Below are 18,045 nucleotides of genomic sequence, written 5' to 3' on the forward strand. Positions count from 1 at the left end.
GCACTGGTTCTCAATATGGGGTCTGGGGATCCCCAGGGGTCTGTGAGGGGGTTCCAGGTGGTCCCCAGCAAAATGAGGAACAGCTTAATGCCTTTAACCCTTTTTTATATTTAGGTTTAGGCTATTCGAAAAGAACCAATCTACAAGATCACAACGTGTCGCATGGCGATGCTTTGTGCAGCTTTGGCGATGCTTTGTGAGCGTGTGGATTGGCACGTTTTTGGCATAAAAATCCACGTCTGAAAATGCTTGAGAACCCCAGATCCACTGCATTAGCCACCTGAACCCCAGCATCCCTTTCCCTGGGGGAATATTCACCCCAAAATAGCTGATCTGCTATTCTTGGTTAAGAGATTTGGTGTAAATTGGAAGTAATGGTCCGTTTTACTAAGACTGAAGTGTTTAAGTGGATTTCAGAGAGTTTAAGTGGTTAACATGGTCTCTCTCTGTCTGTCTCCTCACAGTGTGTTTGGGATCTCCACCATTGCTCAGACTGACTGCCTCAGGACGTGGAAGCTTGTGGTGAATCCTAACCTACGGTGGCACCACTTTGTCAACCCCATCATGCTGCTGCTGCTCTACTACACTCTGGCCACGCTGATCCGTCTCTGGCTGCAAGAACCCATCGACCAGCCAGTGAGGACGTCTGTCTGTCTGTCTGTCTGTCTGTCTGTCTGTCTGTCTGTCCGTAAGATGAAATTCAGTTGCAAGTGTGACTCGCGTCACGGCAACCACACTTGCCGTGATGCGAGTCACACTTGAACACAAATGAATTTCATCTTACCATTTTGGATTTTCCCCATTCACTGTGTCAGTCCTTGTCCCTTTTATGCCCATGTATATGTACTGTATGTATATCGTCGTTGTCGGGTGAAAACCTTGTATGTCCAAAACCGTTCGTTTAGCATTTATCGGTTTAAAAATGATTTAAACTAGTGAAAACAGACGATCTACAAGCACACAACGCCTCGCGGTGCGAGGCGTTGTGTGCTTGTAGATCTGCTGTTTTCACTACTTTTGTGCGACGGCCTTGTATGATGAAGCAGGGCTTTACTTTGCGAAAACTTGGAGATACAAGGTTTCCACCCGACAACGACAATATGGACATACTGTGTCAGTCTAATGTGGTCTGTGATGTCAGACATCTACTGTATGATGTCAGTCATCTTCATATTTGGGAATTTTTAAATATTAATTAAAGTTAATAGAGAAAATCAATTCACGAATAAATGTATATACCGGTATCTATCTATAAATGCGAGAAGTCTCTGCGTGTGTGTTTGTAATCCGCGTATCTCGAGAACCGTTCGTCCCACCGGCTTCAGATTCGGCACGCGCGCTCCCCGCCGCGGCACGGAGTGCAGTGCCGGGCCTCGACCCGACCCGACGCGCGGTTTTCCCTAACCGGCGCGAAACGTTCGGAATCTCCTTATGCGGGGCTGATTGTTGACATCAGGCTGTTCCGGAGGAAATCGGCGCAAAATCGGTCATTGTGACATCACTGCAGTGCCGGGCGCAAGCGCTGACTCATTGTGACATCACTGCAGTGCCGGGCCTTGCCTCGAACCGACAGATATCTCCGTATATGGGCATAAGACTGAGAACTCCATATATGGGTATATGGGCAGATACAGAGATCTCCATACAGTATATGGGCATATATAGACAGATATCTCCGTATATAGGCATAAAAGGGACACAGACTGATACAGAGATCTCCATATATGGGCATATGGGCAGATACAGGGGCGGAAATCGGTGCAAGCGCTGACTCATTGTGAGATTTGTGACATCACCTCATAAAAGGCTCTGACATCACGTACGCCACATGAGTCAACAAAAAATCTCTGTGAGTGTGTATGTATGTAATCCGCATATCTCGAGAACCGTTCGTCCCACCGGCACGCGCGTTCTCCATATATGGGAATAAAATGAATGCCTGTATGCGGAGCTGATGTCTGACATCAGAGTTTTCCGCAACCGGTACTGTGTGTCCAGAGATCTTCATATATGGGCATAAGTGGACAAAGGCAAACAGATGGTCAAAACGGGTCCTATGACAACAGGTATATTGGGGTTTGCATTAAAGGGTGGGGCATTCATGGGGTTTGCATTAAAGGGTGGGGCATTCATTCCCTATTTCAAATTCGGCACACGCGTTCCCCACCACAGCAGGTAGTGCAGTGCTCGGCCTCGACCCGACCCGATACACGATTTTCTGTAACCAGCACGAAAGGTTCGGATTCTGATGTCTGACATCAGGATTTTCCGGAACTGACACTGTGTCTGCATAGATCTCCATATATGGGCATAAAATGGATGCAGACAGACAGATACAGATATCTCCATATATGGGCATAAATGGACACAGGCAAACAGATGGTGAAAGATCTCCATATATGGGCATAAAGTGGACGCAGACAGACAGATACAGATATCTCCATATATGGGCATAAATGGACACAGGCAAACAGATGGTCAAAACGGGTCCTATGACAACAGGTATAATGGGGTTTGCATTAAGTTTGTCTCCTCCTCCATCTGTTTGTCTGTGTCCCTTTATTCCCATTATGGAGATCTCTGTATCTGTCTGTGCCTCCGACTGTGTTGCAGACACAGTGCCGGTTCCCCCTTTAATGCAAACCCCAGGTTCGGATTCTGATGTCTGACATCAGCATTTTCCGGAACTGGCACTGTGTCTGCATAGATCTCCATATATGGGCATAAAATGGATGCAGACAGACAGATACATATATCTCCATATATGGACATAAATGGACACAGGCAAACAGATGGTCAAAGATCTCCATATATGGGCATAAAGTGGACGCAGACAGACAGATACAGATATCTCCATATATGGGCATAAATGGACACAGGCAAACAGATGGTCAAAACGGGTCCTATGACAACAGGTATAATGGGGTTTGCATTAAAGGGGGAACCGGCACTGTGTCTGCAACACAGTCGGAGGCACAGACAGATACTCCATATATGGGCATAAATGGACACAGGCAAACAGATGGTCAAAACGGGTCCTATGACAACAGGTATAATGGGGTTTGCATTAAAGGGGGAACCAGCACATGTGTCTGCAACACAGTCGGAGGCACAGACAGATACAGAGATCTCCATAATGGGGATAAAAGGGACACAGACAGACAGATACAGAGATCTCCATATATGGGCATAAAATGGACGCAGATAGACAGATAACTCCATATATGGGCATATATGGGCATAAAATGGACCCAGAACTATATCTGCAGTGATCTCCATATATGGACATAAAATGGACGCCGACAGACAGACAGATACAGATATCTCCATATATGGGCATAAATGGACACAGATGGTCAAAACGGGTCCTATGACAACAGTATAATGGGATTTGCATTAAAGGGCGGGGCATTCATTCCCTATTTACATAGTTCCCGAGTTGGCCAGGTCGCCGACTAGACGCTGGGCCGCCCGAAGGGCGGCCCAGCTTCTAGTAATTTAAACTATGTAACGTATCTCTTAAAGAATCGATTCCCGGACGATTTTACATAGGGCCCAACTGTGTGCCACCAAAACTGTGGGAGGAGTAGGTATAACTACACCTTTGCCATGTGCTCAAGCTTGCGTAGAAATCTTGTTGGACATTAGAGGTTATGTGGGGTCTGAGAGAGCAGCTACCGTACACTGAACTATTAAGAAGACCCCTGTATTCTAAGGTCACGGACCGGTAGATCCCTATCTTTTCTCTCCTGTAATAGAGTTATAGATTAGAGTTTTTATAGAGCTGTCGATGGAGCTGCTGGGGCTGTATGCATTATTGATCTCTCCTCAGGGAGGTGTGTGTACACGTGCGTGTGTGTGCGCGCGCGCGCGTGTGTGTCTGTGGTGTATTGTCTTTTTCCCCATCTTCTCTTACACTTTTGAAGACAATAATAACAATGAATGATTTTGACGTAAATCCCAACCTGACAGATTCGATCAATATTAAAGATAAGGCTTTACAAAAGCAGCTGGCTCAGAACAAAGTGTAATTTTGACAACCAAGCCAGTGGCCCAGGGCTCAATGACCAGTCCAGTGTACACCACCGCGGACTCTAGGGGTTTGAAATCTTTGGATCCCTCGCAGTCCGACTCCGTCCGGCTTGGCAGAGAGAGTACAGAATATACCTGTGGTTCTCAAACCTTTTAGCTCAAGATGCAAACGAGAAACTAGACTGCACTCTGTTGAGGTGCCAACTTGCGCCTTGCGCACTCACAGCCATATATGGCCTATTTGTGGGCCAGCAGAATGCGCAAGTACTGTGATCGGTGCTGTTCGGTGCTGTCTGTATGTACCTGTATGTGGTTGGGCAAGTTGGCACTCAACTTGCGCCTTGTTATTTATATCAGGTCGCACTATTATTGGTGACGTCACCAAGTTGACTCACAGATCCACTGAACGCAGTACTTGCGCCCTCTGTTGGTTATTACAAGATTAGACATTTAAACCCATGCCTGTGCACAGGGGTGACTGGGCATCTGGCATACCGGACATATGCCCAGTGGGCCGACTATACAAGCGGGCCAATGATTCACAGCGTCAAACTCGTCACGTAGCAGAGAATAAGTTAATAGTTTCATGAATTTAGCTTCTGAAAAAGGGATGACATTTAAAAGGACATAATTCTGTTGCATACTTTTGCTTTAATGGTTTGAGTGGTTTAAAACAGATAACAATTTATTTATTTTTAATTAATCTAACATATAATTAGAGAGAGAGGTCAGTCAGTCAGTCAGTCAGTCAGTAGGTCACAAAATGCATTATCTATTCACTCGCTTCAGCGACTGATCTCAAATTTAACATGGCATTGGTCATTAGCATTATACACACGGTGACGGAGCCCGAATTTCATTTTTCCCAAATTCTAGCGATTTATTAGCGTTTCTTCACTCTACAGCTCTACAGCCTGTTGTCAGGGTTACGGTCCGTTCCTCCAGGCCATGGGATCTGTAGCCCCGGGCCCACACACACCTCTCTCACAGTTAGGAATGTTGCAGTCTCTCTCTCTCTCTCTCTCTCTCTCTTTCTCTCTCTCTCTCTCTCTCTCTCTCTCTCTGCATGGGTCACGCATGCAACGGGTGATGTGTGTCTCATCTTCCAACGGGTATAGAAAACCTATGTGGAGCAAATACATCCTCATACTTCTATTCACCTAATTTTGCTGTTAAATTATTTGTATCCATCATAAATATACACTCCTCCATGGGCTGCTCCTTACATTATGATGCTCCCACATATTCTCACGCACGCACCATGCAGTTACAGTTACTTTCCCCAAAACCCACACTCTGCACATATTTTGCAGCACATATATTCGAACGGGTAAGGTCTAGTTTGTATTAGTTTACGTTTGTTTTTACCGTTTGTTGACCAGATTTCGTTTGCCATTTGCTCTCTTTAGCATTTTTATCAAGTGCCTTGAGTTGATAGCGTTCTTCTGAAGTTCTTATTGAAACAGCCCACGCACACAGTGCAACCCACACACACGCTCTCTGGGCGAGCCGATTAAAAACATTGTTTCTCGAGAGCGTCATTTGTGTTGTCCAACAAAGAGCTCAAACGGAGATCCCAGCGGGGAAGATGTATATCTTCTGTCTACACTGTGAAAGTGTCTATCTTTGTTTTCTCAGGACGGAGACGAGGGAGAGGTGAACGAGGGGGAGGAGGGCGTAGGAAATGGAACCCGCTCGGCTGACAAGAAGAGACAGCTGTGGTGGAAGGCCCACCAGGGCACCGACGAGAAGAATGTAAGAACATGTCCTACAGGAAAATAACCTCAACCTCTGGCTTTAATTCAGTTTATATAGGCAGATTAACCACTTTGTTGTGCAACGGTATTGTGCAGCGAAAATAGCCAAGACACCCCCCCCCCCCACACACACACACACACAAACACACAAAAAAATACCCTAATAAAAATATGCACGCACAGACACGCATGAATGCATGTACAAGTATGTCCATACTTGTATATGCAAATATAGTCAAACACACACAAACACAGCTCCACATACCGGTACATACATACATATATTATAAATATGCACGCACGCACACATCAATGTTCATACAAGTACGTATGTGTGTGCTTGTGTATGCAAATACAATACACACACACACACACACACACACACACACACACACACACACACACACACACACTAACAAACACACGCTCCAGCAACACACACACACACACACACACACACACACACTAACAAACGCACACAAACTTTCTGACCTTGTTCCCATAACCAGGTCCGTACAGCCACCTCTTGAGCTTTAAAAGCTTTTTAAGGTGTGTTGCTGACAGACACACCGATGAGTGATGCTCTCGACTTACAGAAATGTGCCGTTGTTCTTTGTTCCTGCCTATGGAGGCGAGGCCTCCCCGCCAGCTCATCAATAACACACCTTGTGTTGTCTTGTATGCTCTCTCTCTCTCTCTCTCTCTCTCTCTCTCTCTCTCTCTCTCTCTCTCTCTCTCTCTCAGCTGCTCTCCACCACCACGCAGGACGGCTTCAGCACTGCTGAGGTGGGTGTGTCCACTCTGTCTGAGGTGGGTGTGTCCACTCTGTCTGAGGTGGGTGTGTCCACTGAGGTGGGTGTGTCCACTGAGGTGGGTGTGTCCACTCAGTCCGGACGCAGTGTTAATTTTCACAGCAAAATTGTATTTAGTTTTAGTCAAATTTTACGATTTTAGTCATCTGAAAGGTTTTAGTTTAAAGGAGCTATAGTCAACTTTTTCTTGAAAAACGGACGCTAAAATAATGTCGAAAATATTTTATAAAAAAGATTAAGCTTCATATATGTGTTTCTATTCCAAAATTACCACAAAAAACGTACAATAATGATAAAATAATAATTTTGGCCATTGTCAGGCTGACTTTGTTTACATCCCTCTTCTATTCTTTTAACCTCAACCTCTGGCTATATGGATTGATAAGGGATGTAAACAAAGTCAGCCTGACAATGGCCAAAATGATTATTTTATCATTATTTTACGCTTTTTGTAGTCATTTTTGAATAGAAACACATATGAAGCTTAATCTTTTTTATAAAATATTTTCGAAACATTATTTTTATTTTAGCGTCCGTTTTTCAAGAAAAAGTTGAATATAGCTCCTTTAAGTCTAGTTTTAGTCGCCTAAATATCATGAGGTTTTAGTCGACTAAATCTACAGTTGATTGCGACCGTCAGGTCGCAGTTAGTATGAAAACGTCCAGCTCATGTCTGTCCGTCCGTCCGTCCGTCCGTCCGTCCGTGTGTCACACTAATACACAAAATGACCTATTGACTTCAGTTCCTCCCTCCCATTCCATCCATGAAAGCAGGTCACAAAAAGTTGTAAGTAACACATTTGGCTTTTCACAGGCTTTAACACACTGTTTAACCGAACGCTGCTCAGTCAGTTGCTTTTCAGCAGGACCTGGCGGTCGCTTCTCGGCCTGAAGGTGGTTGCACACTGCTGCGTTTTTCGGGCCGAATATCGGAGTGAATTTCGGAGCACGCAAATAAAAAAATCAACCTCACGTTATGTCAGTCACGTTTGCACACTGCCGCCCGTTTCGCGCACCACTCGGTCCCTTGCTCTCTCTATCGCTCTCTCTCTCCTTGCCCTGAAAAACGCATTTCGCAACGAAAAACGCAGCAGTGTGCAACCACCTTTAGGGCGTCCTGCTTTAGTTTTAGTCATCACACCTTAGGTTTTATTTTGTTTTTTGTTTTTCAGTGAAACATATTTAGTTGACGAGCATTTTTCGTTATAGTTTTAGTCGTCAAAATGAATACTGGTCTGGACGTTATGCCTTCAGAACAGTGGACCCCCAGTTTGATATGCATTAGGCCATGGACCCCCATCTGATACCAATGTCTTCATATCTGGGACGCCAATCTAAACTGTAGGATCCTCAGTACACTCTGATAGTGTACAAATGGAACCAAAATGGGTCCATTTTGGTTCCATTTGTTCACTCGTTCCTGAATCAAGATATAAGCAAAGAAAGGGCTAAAGTGAGTTTTACACCTTGCATTCTTTAGCCTATAGTGAGGTGCAGCGTAGAATACATTAAACGTAGAGTTTTAAGTTATCTCCGTGAGTCTAATAACTCTCTGTTAATTAACACTCCAGACTTTAATGCGTATTGTAATTCAATCCTTTTTTTCTCCACAGTACATTGTTGAGCCCCCAAATTGCTTTTTGAAGCTTTGCTCCAGTTTGAGATATCCACAATTAAAAGGAACAATAAAGTAACACATACCTGTACTACTGAATAGCTGTTCTACGTACAAGCTCACAACACGTTGGCGATGTGACCCAACGTGACCCTTTTGATCTGTTATTTTCACTATTTTGGGAACAAATAGGGCCACAAATTGAAGCTGGTTAAGTCTGTCTGTGGATTTTCTAAATATTGGACCAATGACAAGTATTAATATGAGCCTGTGAGTAAATCATATCTACATTGTATCCATGGGAACACATGGTTCTTGTTTTCATTTCATGAAAAGCAACAGTTTCGGACATACAAGTTCTCTGCCCGACAGCGACAATGTTAGAAATGAACCGGCTTCTCAGTCCTCAAGCGCAAGCGGTCGGGGGTCAATGTCTCGATCCGGCCAGGGTAGCCTTTGGCTAAAGACGACGTAAACGCACTCTGAAATTGGCATCGTTGTGTGAAACGCTTATTGTTAGCTCAGGGCCACTGTCCAAGTAGCGGTCAGCAGTCACTCAGCGAGGGGCAATTAATTTTGACGAGCTCTTTTCATGCTCGAATAAGCACATCTTTATATCGGCGTGTTGCGTCGTAGACAGCATAAATGTGACCCGCTTAATAATGTGTGTGTTAATGCACTGTGTAGGGCGTGTACACCTCCAACGGGACGTCCTTTGACTTGCTCACCACCACCACAGAGAACGGACCGGTCTGCCGGGACCTCTACTCCACCCCTCAGTACCGGACCGACCCGTCCACTGGCTTCACTGGTGAGTGGCATAAATCGGCCATAGCTGAATCGGTTCTAGTCGCCGGTACTGATTGGCCACTGCTCGCCAGTATATTGTACATGTCGAAGTGTCCCGTCTGTGTGTCGGACCTCATCTGAGCAGCCAGCAGCTGGGCAAATGCAGAAAACAAATTTCCGTTTACACCAGGGGTCTTCAACGTTTTCAGGCCAAGGACCCCTTAGCTGAGAGAGAGAAGAAGCAGGGACCCCCTCTTCATATTGAAATGTGTGATGATGTGTCGATTTCATAGATAGAAACATAGACTTGTTTGACAGCACTGTCATCAGTCAATGTTGGAATCGTGTTTTTAGTGAACTTGACCTTTCATTCTGTACTTTTTTACCGCTAAACCAAACCTATTTGCCAAAAATAGCCGATCTACAAGCCCTCAGTGCGAGGTGTTGAGAGCTTGTACTGTAGATCTGCTATTTTTGGCTAAAGTTCTCCTCGGAATAGGGATAGGGAATAGGGAATAGAGATGCGAGGGTTCAAGTTGTTAATTTAAAATCACAAAGATTTGGCAGCCCCCCTGTAGTAACTCCCCCCTAGGGGTCCTGGATCCCCTGTTGAAGACCCCTGCTTTACACTATAAGAGTTAAGAGAACACACAGGATTGGAACGTGCGTGCATTGTGACTGTTCAGCATGCTGACGCTGTGTTTGTGTGTCCACCACCAGAGAAGAAGGACGGTGACTGTGTGTATGAGGTGACTCTGCCCCCGGAGGAGGCTGGGGCCATGGAAGGAGAGCAGCGTGAAGGGAGAGAGGAGGAGGAGGAAGAGGAGGAGGGAGAAAAGGAGAAGAAGGAGGTCCCAAGTGCTGTGGTCACTGCCTTCCATTTTATCATGAAGCAGAGCTACATCTGTGCTCTCATAGCCATGATGGTCAGTGACACCCCTATTTTAGACTTCAAGTGAAAATATCCCCTCTATAGGCTCACAGCGCCTCACCATTAAACGCGCTATAAGCTTGCAGATTACCTTTTCTTTTGAACTATTTCAGAATCAGAACGTTTTTTGAACATTTTCACCTAGAATGTCCAAATTGAGGTTGAAAAGTAGTAGAATATAAAATGTATTAGGAAAACCCAGGAGTTTTATTTGTAGTGTTGATTATGCTAATCGTGCAAAAATGTAGCACTTCCACCTCCATAACCCACATTATCTGATCACTTTGCATGTGTTCAGGCTGTTATTCCAATATTATTGTTACTCATTGGATTAGATTTGATTTCACTTTATTGATCCCAGGGAGAATTTAAGTGTTAGTATGTATAATAAACCAAAAACATTGAATAATTTTCATTCTGGTAAATTGTAATTTACTAATGTATCAAAAATTCTTTGTGTTTTAATTTCCAATTAAATGCTCTAAAATAAACTTAAAGGGATATTTCACTTTCAAAAAAAACTTTAGGTCATTTTATCGTCTAATTAGGCTTTTATGAACACCCTGAACAGTTTTTAATTTGCTTGATTCAGTATTTAGATATTTTATGTAAATCTTATCAGGCCCTCCCCGTCCAGGGCCCCTCCCCATACACACCCATTGTAACTTCAAACTCCATTTGAACCATGATAGATTCATTAAAAACACCCATTTTTTTTCTGGTGACTCATAATACCTTCCTAATACGTGAGATGGCCGTGTGTTTTCGATAACGTTTGTCATTATTTTCTATAATTTTTTATTGTATTAAATTTTTTCCATTTCCCAAAGAATTATTACAAATAGGCCTAAATGAAAAAAGTTAGCGAAAAAAGCATGGCCAGCTCACGTATTAGGAGGGTATTATGAGTCACCAGAAAAAAATAATGGGTGTTTTCAATGAATCTGATCACTTTGACTAAAAAAATCTGTCAAAGACATTTGAATCCATGTGTGTGTTTCTATGACTAATACATGGACCTGGATCCTCCCCAGGCGTGGAGCATCACCTACGTCAGCTGGCTGACGTTTGTCTTCCTGATCTGGTCGTGCACGCTGTGGATGGTGAGGGACCGGCGGCGCTACGCCATGCTCACCTCTCCTTTTATGGTGCTGTATGGCAACCTGGTGCTGGTGCTGCAGTACATCTGGAGCTTCCAGATCCTTGAGCCGGTGCCGGGTTTCTTCCTCAACTCCGAGGTTCCCTTCAGCGGCCTGGGGACCAAGGTACCGTGGTGGGGAAAGTACTCACGTTTTTTGAGCGGTGGTCACACCGTCTCCCATAGGCGATTCTAGCCTCTTTCAGCAGGGGGTGCACGACCTCTATTACCTCATGCACGCGCGCGCAGCGCGCGTGCACAACGTTCGCGTGCGCGCTTGAAAGAAATTGCGGATATTAGCGGTTTTGTAATGTTGTTTTAGCGGATTTCTGCAGTTAATTTTGTACCCAAATGTAACACAATATAAACAAAAAAAAGTGTAAAACAGGTGCTTCTTTTTCTAGACACCATATGTCTATCTATAGGATTTATTTACTTATTTTGCAGACAGAGGCAGCACAGCCAGGACATATAAAGCCAAACATCAAGTTAATCATCATTCATCAAGCAATCAAGCAGTCATTTACATTGGTGGTGTGGCACAACCACACCACCAAAGATCCATAACCAGCAGCTACCAATATTTACAAGCAAGTGAAGCAAGCATGCGCGCTCGCTCGCGCGCGCACACACACACACACACACACACACACACACACACACACAGACACACGGAGGAGAAGAAAACAGGCTGGCTAACTCCACAGTGAACAGATAGTTAAATAAAGCCATGTCTTACCTTAAGAAAATGACAAGAAAATATCCAATGTTATATTGAGGTGCCCAGAAGAAAGTGTTATTCCTTGGAGGCACAGAACACATCGTGTAATCCAGCCTCGTTGAGCAGCGCCGAAAACTTTAGTTCACGTATGGTAAATGTAAAAGCTATCCACATGTCCTATGGATGTCTGTAGTTAACCCCAGGTAGCATATTCCACTGTGAAACAACTGTTTAATTCTGTTATTTAGATAAATCTGCAGGTGTCATCATCTGCCGTTTGTTTTTCAGCTGTGCTGTCAGAGACGTTCAGACAGTCACTGTGATTGGTTGAGAAACCAGTAGTCCTATTACCTCCCGCCCCCCATTTGCTGTGATTGGTTTAGAAGTCATGCTATGGGTGCTTCAAAGGGTCAAAAAAGGCGAATTTGAGATGTTCTTCTTCTTAATGCATATTGCGTGTTTATTATGATCAAAAAAATCAAAATGGCCGCCTGGCGGCCAGGGGGTGCACGTGCACCCTAGGACACCCCTTAAAATCCCCTATGCCGTCTCCTATACGTGGCCGTGTGTGTATGCGTGCGTGCGTGTCTGTCTGTCTGTCTGTATGTAGCCTGCAATACCTTTTCTGACCACACATGTTAAGGGAGGGGCGCTGTTGTTCAGCCTCAGGCCAGGCACACTCACACTCACATTCCCACACACACATACACTACACACGCACGCACGCACACACACACACGCAGCCTCCACCGCTCAGTTCACACGAGTGTGATTTTTTTTTTATTTATGTAAAAGTATCGATACTATGATGTAGAAATGCATATGTTACAAGCAGGCCTGGAATTTCGTCATTATAGGGGCGTGGCCACTTTGCCTTTGGTGTTGTCCATTTTTTAGGGCACAAGGGCCAAATGCCAGGGCAGGAAGGCCATCAAATAAAACACCATTTTAGTTCATAATTAAATTTGAGGATTAAGGATGATCTGCTGTGAAATAAATAGATATAGGTATTTATAATCTGATCCATGCTCAGCCCGGCACAAATCAAAGACACTGGATTGGTTTAAAAATAGGGACTCAACAAAAGACTCTGGTGTCTACATATTGACAAGACAGAGACAGAGCAAAAAGTGGCCACTGTGGTCTCAGGTCATGCCATTGGTTTGAGGGGCATAAGGCCAAACTGAGGGGCAACGGCAGCCATGGCCTTCATGGCCTCCCTGAAATTCCTGCCCAGGTTACAAGTGAAATTCTATATTTACTTGAGTAAAAGTGCAAAGATATTGGTATCAAAATGGACTTAAAGTAAAAGGTAGAAAGTACTCTTTGTGCAGAATGTCCCATTTTACACGTTTTCAAATGTATACATGTCAACATGTTGAAAATAGCCGATCTACAAGCTCACAATGCGTCACATCGAGCTTGTAGATCGGCTATTTTCAAATGGCCGTAATGTTTTATGGCTGAAGTCTGTGTTTTGTAATAATAATCAAAATCTACAAAGTAAATAGTCAAAGTAACTAGTAACTAAGGTGTACAATATTGACTCTGACATATAGTGGATTAGAAGTAAAAGTATTGAAAATTGGAAATACTCCAGTAAAGTAAAAATCAAACCTCGGTTCGAATTGAAGCGGTGGACAGATAAAACTTCTATTCTGAAATGGAGAGCTGGTATGACAGTTGGTATAATAGGTTTAAAAATCACACCCGTGTGAAGTGGAGCTGTGTGTGTGTGTGTGTGTGTGTGTGTGTGTGTGTGTGTGTGTGTGTGTGTGTGTGTGTGTGTGTGTGTGTGTGTGTGTGTGTGTGTGTGTGGATCATGTGTACCGATTTTTGTGACATTTGAAGAAAATATGTAGGAAAAGGAGCAAAAAGTGTGTTTTGGAGAAAATTCAAGATGGCGGAAAATCTATCATGGCGCAAATGGGCGTGGGGGAGATGGGGAGATGCGTCATGACCCAAGGAATCCAGGGAAAAAATATTTTTAATTTTCCGACCTACGGTTCAAGAGTTACAGGCCAAAACGTAAAGTGGGGTGTTATAGCGCCACCATGAGGCCAAATGACACAATTATTTTTTATTTAATCCTTGAAATCATTATGAACCTCCTCTCCAAGTCTTGAAACTGTAGCCCCTGTGGTTTGCGAGAGACAAATAATTGAATGTGAGTCAATGGGGAAAATTAATTCACTAATAAATTAATATCAATTAAACTATAGAACCTTTCTCTTAGAAAAGTAATAGCCCACGATTCCCGAGTAAGCCGGTCGATTTGACATATGGCGCGAGTGTTTGGTGGCAAAACTGTGGGACTAGTGGCGTGCCGAAGTTTAGGAAGTTCAGGCTACATACACACAGACACACACACAGACAGACAGACAGACAGACACACACACACACACACACACAGACCCACACAGCCACGTATAGGGAGCCTGTGTTTCACACAGCTCCAAAAAATAAAATAGATTAAAACACATACATTAAAATAAGAATTTGTAATTAAATAAATACATAAATAAATATAAAGTGTTTAAATAAGACAGATAAACCCTGAAGGCCAAATTATCATGTGAAGCTTGACCAATCCTCAAAGTATCCATTCATCTGACCGGGAGGGACACCGCACACATATTCTAGATGTACAGGACATATAAAGCCTATTCATTCTGAACTGAAATGACCATATATGGACATGGGACACACATGTACACTTTTTGAAAAAGCCTATTCATTCTGGACTGATATTTTACACGTACGGGACAGGAAAAACCTGTTCATTCTGGCCTGGAGTGACCATATATGGACATAAGGTAACGGACATTCTGTTTTTGAAAAACCCTGTTCATTCTGGACTGAGATCACCATATATGGTAATTAAACGGACATTCTGTTTTTGAAAAAGCCTGTTCATTCTGGACTGAAATGACCATAAATGGGCGTGATACACACAAAGCCATTCATTGGAAGCGGTTTCCACCGCTTCAAAAATACCTTAAAATTGTACTTAAGGACAGTACTTGAGTAATTGTACTTACTGTAGTTACTACACCACTGTCAAGGTATCAATGCAGACTCCGTCAACGTGAGATTGGCAGTCAAAGATTACAGTATCATCACTTATACTAGCAGGGTACTCAGTGTTGAAATAGGCACAAAGTACTACTTGGAGGCAAGCTGTGTCCAAAATCACCACTCATTCACTACTCTCTCTACTCTGTATAAGGAGTTCTAGTAAGGGATTGTAAAGTGAACCCATCTGCGAAATAAAATGTCGGGATCATGTTGATCGGGATCCACATGGGAATGGAGTGGCTCTAATGTGGATCTCGGACTTCATGTGGCCAGCCTGTGATCAGGGTCAGTCATTTATCATGTCAATCATCTCTGACATATGTATGATGTATGACTCCAAAATTGGGCCTAAATATTTCAAAATGTTATACAATGTGTGAAAGTAAAATGAGTGTGTGTACTTTTATGGCCTACATCAGGCACATTGCATAAAAAATGTTGGGTGATGGGTCCAGTGGTTAGAAAGACTAGCTCCGGGCACACAGACAGACACACGGCCACACAAGACTCCGGCAGAGTCACGCTATTGAAACACATTTTGTACACTGCTGGCGTCACCATTAATGATGTCATTGCTGTCGTGTGCCAGATAAATGTCAGCATTTTTCCATTTAGCGCAATGTGTGCATGGTATGGGTTTGTGATAGTGACCATCGGTTGTACCCTACTTTTCCTTGTGGGATGAGTCCACTGTACTATTCGGACACCACTGCAAGATGGCCTAATTGATGGTTAGATGCATCTCTGTTATCTGTGCCATTGTCTCATTTGGTAATACTGACAATAGCATAAATAGATATAGCATCGCATCAAAAACGATCCAAGGAACCTTGTGATTTGGAGAACGGAAGCAATCCATACCGGGAATGTGACTTGAGTTCCCGGAAAACATTTTGTACCGTATTCTGTTCTTAATGGGAGTCAGATGATTATATTGGTAAATGCTCTTTGCAACGAGCTGGAAGTAGAATAGTTCATCCTAACATAGGAAACACTCTTTGCACGGCACACACAGAGACAAACCATGTCTATATCCATCGCCGCGGCCAAAATGCCCACGTCTGTGGGCATTTCGGCGGACGAGTCCTTGCAGAAGTCAGCCAGGCTGGCCAAGCAGAAGCAGAGCGCCTACCAGCTACGCTCTCAGGGCAAACCCACGGAGCCCCCGCCGAGGGAGGTGCCAGCGCCGGAGCAGCTGGAGCTGTTCCTGAGGAAGCTGCAGCAGTGCTGCAAGGTGTACGACTTCAAGGACCCAAAGTCAGACCTCAAGATGAAGGAGAACAAGCGCTCCACGCTCAACAAGCTGGTGGACTACGTCACCGCCAGCGGCCTGCTCCTGACCGAGCAGGCCTACCCCGAGGTGGTCAAAATGGTCTCTTGCAACATATTCCGAACCCTTCCGCCCAGCAACAGCAGCGAGTTTGACCCAGAGGAAGATGAACAGGCGCCCGAGGCCTCCTGGCCACACTTACAGCGGGTGTACCAGTTCTTCATACGGTTCTTGGAAAGTAAGGAATTCCAGCCCAGCATTGCCAAAAAGTACATAGACCAGACATTTGTCCAACAGCTGTTGGGGATGTTTGACAGCGAGGACCAAAGGGAGAGGCACTGTCTACAGACAGTCTTACACAGAATCTACGGCAGAATCCTGGGGCAGAGGGCTTTTATACGAAAACAGGTTAACTATATTTTTCTACGTTTTGTTTATGAGACGGAGCACTTCAATGGGATTTCTGAGCTGCTGGAGCTCCAGGCAAGTATAATCAATGGTTTTGTTCTGCCGCTGAAAGCGGAGCATAAGCAGTTTCTGGTCAAAGTGTTGATTCCCCTTCACACTGTCAGGAGCTTGTCTCTCGTACACCAAGATCTGGTGAATTGCATTATACAGTTTATAGAGAAAGACCCAGCACTAACAGAACCAGTCATCAGAGGCTTACTGAAGTTCTGGCCAAAAACCTGCAGCCAAAAAGAGGTGTTGTTCCTCAGTGAACTGAAGGACATCCTTGAGTTCATTGAGCCCACAGAGTTTGTGAAGATCCAGGCACCACTCTTCAAGCAGATCGCCAGGTGTGTCTCCAGCCCTCACTTCCAGGTGGCAGAGCAAGCGCTCTGCTACTGGAACAACGATTACATTGTGAGTCTGATCGAGGCCAACTCCGGCGTCATCCTGCCCATCGTGTTCCCTGTCCTGCACAGGGTCTCTACAGAGCACTGGAACCAGGCCATAGTGGTGCTGGTGTGCAACGTACTGAAAGCCTTCATGGAGATGAACAGCACCCTGTTTGACCAACTAACCGCCACTTACGAGTCTGACCGCCAGCCGGGGAAGAAGGAGAAGGGGAAGGCACGAGAGGAGCCGCGCGGAAAGTTGGAGGACCCGGTGAAGAGAAGACCGTAGGAAGGGCCTTATGAGCGATGGGATCGTATTCTAAACCTCCAGTTTGATATGCATTAATTAGGCCAACAATTTCTTTAGTATTTGGGACCCCCAATCTACACTGTAAAATCCTTTGTGTTAATTTAACTTAATGATCTGTACTGTAGTGTATACATTTGGTTCCATTTGCACACTTCAAGGACCATTGGGGGTCCCTGGACCACACACCATAACTCTTAAAGGACCATTGGGGGTCCCTGGACCAAAAGTTGGGAACCAGTGTGACTTAACAAACCAGGCCCTCCACCTCTCTCCATGCCATGTCTGCCCCACCCCGGATTAAGGGAGAAATGGAAAGAACCCCAACCCAACCCTACAAATGTCCATCTTGTTTTCCTCAGTTGGTTGTTTGGTTTCTTTTTTGCATTGAAATTCATTACTTTTTTTTCCCAGCTTTTTTTTCTCCTCAGATTTTTGTTTTGTTTAGTTTTTCCCCTTAAGGCAATATTACTGTGAACGGAAAAACAAACAATTAAAAAAGAATAGAACTAGGAGATTATGTGGATCTCGGAATCCGCATAGAAACGCTTTGGCTCCAATTGGATAATCTCTGACGTCATGTTGCCTATGACGTATCAGCGCTATCACATTTTACTTACATTATTGTAAATTATTAAATAATATATAAATATTTCAAAAAAGCATAAAATATTATGTGAAAAAAACCTGTGGCCTACTGGCAGTCTGCCAAGGATCAGTCCAGCGGTTAGGGAGATATGATTAGATGAGATGAGG

General features: G+C 44.2%; 2 protein-coding genes across 2 annotated transcripts in view; both read left to right on the plus strand.

Annotated features, from left to right (window-relative positions):
* piezo2b (piezo-type mechanosensitive ion channel component 2b) overlaps nt 1–18,045 on the plus strand; it is a 202,797-nt gene that overhangs the window by 92,160 nt on the left and 92,592 nt on the right. Inside the window, exons 8-13 of the mRNA XM_080726880.1 lie at nt 465–636; nt 5,671–5,787; nt 6,534–6,575; nt 8,904–9,027; nt 9,726–9,931; nt 10,971–11,201. Of these exons, the coding sequence (XP_080583006.1) occupies nt 465–636; nt 5,671–5,787; nt 6,534–6,575; nt 8,904–9,027; nt 9,726–9,931; nt 10,971–11,201 (892 nt within the window). The remainder of the gene's footprint in view (nt 1–464; nt 637–5,670; nt 5,788–6,533; nt 6,576–8,903; nt 9,028–9,725; nt 9,932–10,970; nt 11,202–18,045) is intronic.
* LOC308286047 (serine/threonine-protein phosphatase 2A 56 kDa regulatory subunit epsilon isoform-like) lies at nt 15,898–17,271 on the plus strand (the record flags this gene model as incomplete). The annotated part of the gene is made up of 1 exon (XM_080727009.1): nt 15,898–17,271. One exon carries the CDS (start codon nt 15,898–15,900, stop codon nt 17,269–17,271), a length of 1,374 nt encoding a protein of 457 aa, XP_080583135.1.

The sequence above is a fragment of the Nannobrachium achirus genome (assembly GCF_963921795.1).
Source record: "Nannobrachium achirus genome assembly, chromosome: 5".
NCBI lineage: Eukaryota > Metazoa > Chordata > Actinopteri > Myctophiformes > Myctophidae > Nannobrachium > Nannobrachium achirus.